The 5876-nt window shown below is 58.8% G+C and overlaps 1 protein-coding gene across 1 annotated transcript; it reads right to left on the minus strand.

Annotated features, from left to right (window-relative positions):
- Positions 1 to 1719: 1719 nt before the first annotated feature.
- On the minus strand, positions 1720 to 5873 carry LOC103805977 (chromosome unknown open reading frame, human C10orf2; the record flags this gene model as incomplete). The annotated part of the gene is made up of 5 exons (XM_009078643.1): positions 1720 to 1974; positions 2651 to 2792; positions 3150 to 3257; positions 3930 to 4170; positions 4685 to 5873. Coding segments are annotated over 5 exons (1935 nt in total), but the record flags the coding sequence as incomplete, so codon positions are not given.
- Between the last annotated feature and the right edge of the window lie 3 nt (positions 5874 to 5876).

A 5876-nucleotide genomic window follows, 5' to 3' on the forward strand; every position in this document is an offset into this window, starting at 1 on the left:
GCTCGACCCCTTCTTCGCGCCGGACCAGTCCCCCCTCCTCGGGGCTCTCCCCCGCTAAGCAGTGCCAGGCCTCTGGGGAAAAGGCCACCCTCGAAGTTGTGCCCCACTCGCCCCTCTAATAGTTTGGTGAGCCCAGCACACTGCTAAGGGGCCCGGGGGCCTCTGTCCCGCTAGACATCACACCCTCGTCTCCCCGTGGGATGTTACATCTACTGCCACCCCGCAGCCTGAGACTCAAGCTGCGGGAAAAAGGAAACTAAAATAAACCCTCACAAACTCACCCTCAGCCCAGGGAGCTGTGGGTGCCCACCTGCCCCCCGAAGCCTGGGATAGCCCAGGGTCCCCTCACAGGCTCAGCTCCTTCACCTCTTCCCAGCCCCAAGGAGGGATGGGTGGGAGATGAGGGTCCTGGTCTACCCCACTGCCTTGCTTCCACTCCAAAGCCCCATGACAGCACTTGACCCGATTTAAACTGGGGGAAATGTGGGTCACTGAGCTGGAGGGGGCCCTTGGGCTGATGGGGGACACCCACAGTGCCATGAAAACCGTCACCCAGTTCTGTTCCCCCCTGCCTTACCTCCAGTTCCCCAGGATACTCCTCTGCCATCATCCCTGGCCTGCCCTGCGGGTGCTCACACCTGCACTGACAGCACCCAAAGGTGCCCTCTGTGAGAGACAGTGCACCCCGGAAACCCGGGGCTGGGTGTGTACCACCCGCCTGCTCTGGCCCCTCATTACGGCTCAGGTTAAAACTATGCCCAGCACGGAGGCTGGTAATAACATGTGTGCCACCCCCTCCCGGGCCAGAGTATTCTGCCCCCCTCCAGCCCTAGGGTCATCCAGTGACAAGGACAGAAAAGGCACTCATATTTATGCTTTAGTAAAACTAGGAAGAGGAAAAAAACAAAGGGATTAGACCAAGATCCAGCTGTGGACTCATTCTACCACGGCAAGGACTGGCCATGTCACAGTATTTGCTGTCTGCAGCCCAGAGGGCAGCAGGGTGCCAGCCTCCACAACCCAGCAGAGCAAGGCAGGGCTGCTTCCCACAAGGTTTTACTGCTGGTGATGCCCTTGGAGAAAGGGGCTTGGGAGACCCTGAGCAAAGGAGTCTGGGTTAGGTGCCAGCCAGATGGGCAGAGCTGGAGGGCCACGTCCCACCCACTCTCATAATGTCCCACTGAGATGACAGAGTTCCAGGGCATGAGCCATCCAGTCTCCTACACATCTCTTTACCACCTCTTCCTCACTGGCTCCATCCCAGCCAGGATTGAGCACACAGACCCCATCCGTGACAATATGTCCCTCTGCACAGACGTCCTCCACAGTCCCTCCCACTAGCAACAATTCAGAATTTCAGCCACAGTTTAACGACATGCCTCATGTCCAGAGATGCCCATGTCCTGGGGCTGCAGGTCATTCCCACAGTCATCCAGCCTACTCTGACTCCACTTCCCCCATGCTCTCAGCACCAGCACAGAGTGGCCAGTGTTCATCAAAGCACCTTTCCCAGGCCACTCATCTCTGGGATGAGCTCAGTCCTCCTCTCACACTGGTCCCCCATCTAAGACACAGTGCTGGTGGCCAAGAGGCTTGTTCATGCAGGAGAAAGGGCCACAGTGGTGTGTGGCTGCTGCTACCAAGGGAGAGAGGCTGGCATACTGCAGCCCCGTGAGTTCCCGCCCCTCCCAGGTGAACCAAGAAAGAGACTTGCTGGGCTCACGGCTTCTTGGAGGCTCTCGAGCCTCCTTCCAGAGCTTTCTTGGCTAAAAGCTCCTGCTCCTCCTTCATCTTCTTCAGCTTAACCTTGGTTTTGCTGGATGAGAAGGTGAGCGAGGTCTTGCTGAACTCCAGGGGGAAGACACCCACATCCCCATCAAAGCGGTTCTTGGACACCTGCAAGTAGCGTCTCCCTGGCCCCGACACCAACTTACGGTCCTGGAGGATGAGGACGTTGTCAGCCTCCTGGCTGGCCTGGGGAGAGAGAAACATCTCCAGAAGGATGCCAGGCATGCAGACTGAGTCACGGGGCTTGGAGTGGCTCATGCACAACCTGCCCAGCTTCTTCAAGCTCTGTTATAGGGCACCTCAGGCTGCAGCAACTCCAGTGCTTCCCCAGTACCAACCCCTTGTCTTCTCCTGGGACATCCCAGCGATGCGCTGGGCAGACAGGCCTGAGCTGAAGCCACAGCACACGATGGAGAAATGGGATCACGGGAGGGCCCTGCACATTCAGAGAGCACCTCCTGCCCACGACTGCAGGGTTGTTCAGCATCACAGAAGAGACTGGAGCACTCAGAGAACCCATCCCTGCACCCTCTCTGTCTCCTTTAATTATCTCCTACTACATCCCAGTCACAGTCAATGAGTACTAATTAGCTGTACCTAAAGCCCCAACAGAGCTTTAGCTGGCAATGGCTTTGCTTCCTGTCTGCATCTCCCTACCAAGCTCCCCCAAGCGGGACTGCACATCTTCAGCAGGTGACAGGACTCCTGGGGACATCCCACCCCTTTCAGTACCTTTCAAGTCCCCCTGATGATGACTCGTGGTGCCAATGGGATGCGAAGATGACTACCCAACCTATCACAGCCCCTTCCTGGGAACACGCTGTGCCCAAGGGACAGAACGGGCCATGCTGGCCCAGCTCACCTTGGCAGAGCCAAAGATGGAGGCTGTCTGCAGCTCCTTCTCGTCATCCTCCTTGCGGGGATGGATGACCAGGGTGATGTGGCAGGTGTTGTCTGTGGCAAACTTGCGGAAGGCACCAACGATGTAGTCTTGGGCAGCCAGCCTGCCTTGGCAGTGACAATGAGGTCAGGGGCTGACACTGCTTGGTGGCAGTGGGCAGCAGGTGCTCAGCCCCACAGCAGGACGCACCCAGGAACCTGAGCTCGCTCTCCATGAAGCAGCGAAGCCCACGCAGGCAGAGATATGGCACAGCAGGGATGGTTGGTAACCTACTCACCCCTTCCCACCTTTTCCTCCCCAGGGCAGTGACCACCCTTTAATGAAGGGGTGGCCTTCGCCCTCTACATGAGTAAAGGAGTCACCCTGTGTGAGTTCCCATCCCCTGTTGTGACACCTGACAGGGACAGCTAGAGCAGTGAGGGTGACAGAGGAAGGAGGGGTTGAACTGGAGAAAGGCTACCTGTCCACAGCGACGTGCTCGTGTCCCATCATAAACTGGAGATTGTCAACGACCACGTGGGTGATGTCGTACATGTAGACAGCATGCTGCATGGCATCAATCACTGTCCTGGGCGGGGGAGACCAGGATCAGTCCCAGGGATCAGCGGAGGCAGGGATGGGGTTGCTGCGTTAGGCACAGGGACATGGAGAAACAGAGCTGGGAGGTACCAGGCTGGTTCCTGCTGGCCCGTGCACATCTCACCTCTGTACCTCCCCCGTTGCAGCCCCATCCCCACAAGTAAAGGTGGTTGAAATCAGAAGGACCCAGTTGCTGCCCACACAGCCCCTGCCCACTGCCCTGCAATCCCCCCAGCCCATGGGCACCCTCAGGATACACAGGGATGTGTGCAGGTGCCAGAGTGCCTGATGAATAGAAGGAGTTGGAGGTGTCTGTCCTCCCTCCTCAGCAAACAGCAGTTCTTCCAGGTGAGCAAGGTATGTGGGGACATGTCCTGCCAGGGACAGAGGCTGGCTTCACAGCCACCTAGCACAGGGACAAGTTCCCCTCCCTTCACCCCCACATGAGGGAAGCTGTGACAGTCCCCACACCAGCATGAATGTAGCTGGTTGAGCCACATAGTCCCCACACACCAAGGCCAAGACTTGAACAGTCCCAACGTGCCTCCTCCCAGCCCCAAATCTGTGACTTGCTGCAGGAGAAGAGCTCTGGCTCCCCAAAGCCCTGCAGCACATGCCATGAGGGGTGAATGCCACTGGGGATGAAGGTGCAGGACCATACTTGATGTTCTGCTGGCCATGGAAGGTCATGAAGTAGAGCGGGAGGTCCTCAAAGCGATCGGCCCACTCATCGTACAGCTCCAGCTGGTCCTCCAGGCGCCGGCCGGCAAACTGTGTCAGCATGATCTTGGCCAGACGGACATTGTTGATCTCAAAGCTGCCCCACAGTGTGCACACTCCCTGCATGCACAGGTCCAGTGCATACTCGCTGATAAAGGTGGTCTTCCCGCTACCTGTTGGGCCTGGTACAAGGACAGTGACTGGAGGAATTAGCTGAGGGAGATGATCTGACCCATCCTGAACATGCTAGGGGGGTTGTTTAGAGGTGGAAGCACTAGAGAGTGGGATAAGACCCCTCCCATAATAAACAATCATATTGTGCTACACTGCGTACTTGGGTACATGGGTATCGCCTCCAGCAGCCTGCAGGTCCCTGCAGGTTACTGGGAAGGGCTGGGCAGCCAGCAGAGGGGGGACAAGGGGAGGGCTCAAACAGGAGGTGGCAGCTGGCAGCAGGGTAGGGACAGTCCAGGACTTCCTGTGCTGCCCCAGGCAGGGAACCCATTACCATATCCGTGTGCCCAGTCCCATGACACCTAGGAACACACCCCAGCCTCTAACACACCCACATGACAGGTTCAGCCAAAGCCACGAGTAGAAAAATACCTAGAAGACTTGTGAGGTGTCATCCCCAGGAGGCTGAAGCCACCAAAGGGCCTTCTGCTCCCCCTGTCCACCAGCCATTTCGCCCATTACCTGTGAAGACGGTGAGTTCCCCTTTGCGGTGGCCTTTGAGGAGCTTGTTGAGCTCAGGGAAGCGTGCCCACTTGATGCCAGCCACCTGCTCATTGTTGACCAGCTCCCCAAACACCTCCTCACGCAGCTGCCGGAAGGAGATGATGGATTTGTGGCTGGCGGGCAGGGCAGAACGCAGGATCTTGGTGAGGTTCAGGCCCTGGTTCAGAGCCTCCAAAGGCCGGGGCTGCAAGTTGCCAGGGTGCACCAGGCAGCAGCGCTTGAGGCTCAGCTTGCGGGCAAAGTGTTTGGCAGCTTCCCAGGAGCGCAAGTCCTCGCCCAGCCACAGTGTGATGCGCTTGAACTGCTCTAGGTAGGGGAGGAGGGCAGGAGGCAGGCAGGTGGCCCCGCGCGGCAGGGCCAGGCTGGCCACCCCTGTAGCTTGGTGCAGGGCCAGGGCATCCAGCTCCCACCCAGTTAAGACCAGCTCTGTGTCTCGGCGGCCAATCAGGGGCAGCCCAAAAAGATTGCGATAGGAATCGAGCCGGGGTAAAGTCTCTTCTACGTAAGCTATTGCATCCCCATTCTTCTCCACCCTCACAAGCTTCAGGCCCTTCAGGGTCGCATCACGGGGGCTGAACCAGGGGAAGACGAGGGACTTGGCAGCTCTCAGATAACGCACTCCGAAGCGTTTCAGGGTGGCATCCGTCACCATGGAGATACCAAACCTGGCCTTGGTCTCGTTGGTCTCATCCTCATCCAGCAGCTCTGAGAACGGCAGAGCTCTGTCCCAGATGCAGCGAGCATCCTCGCGAGCCCCCTGCATGTCCTCCTCCACCTCCTCCGAGCTGGCGGACCGAATGCCACGGTGCTGCAGCTCCACGTTGGCCTGGAAGTCCTGCCAGGTGCCCTCAGCCAGGGTGGCCGTGCACAGAAAGCTGCCCGTGGTCTTGTCAATGAAAAGCGTGTACGGGGCATTGGCGGCGGCCGCCGGCGGCTGGTTCGCGCGGCTTTCGGTGAAGAGGCTGGGGGTGTGCAGGCAACTGTACCCGTCGTGGAAAGGGATGCCCCGGGCCCGCAGGTACTGCCGGATCTCGGTGATGGAGACGGAGGGCGCGGGCCCCTCGGGGGAAGGCAGCACGTCCTTCTTGCAGCGCCGCTGGCTCAGGCGGCCCGGCACCCCGGGGCTCAGCGAGGCTCCCTTGTTCCTGGC

This window comes from Acanthisitta chloris, unplaced genomic scaffold (genome assembly GCF_000695815.1).
Source record: "Acanthisitta chloris isolate BGI_N310 unplaced genomic scaffold, ASM69581v1 Scaffold42247, whole genome shotgun sequence".
Taxonomy (NCBI): Eukaryota; Metazoa; Chordata; class Aves; order Passeriformes; family Acanthisittidae; genus Acanthisitta; species Acanthisitta chloris.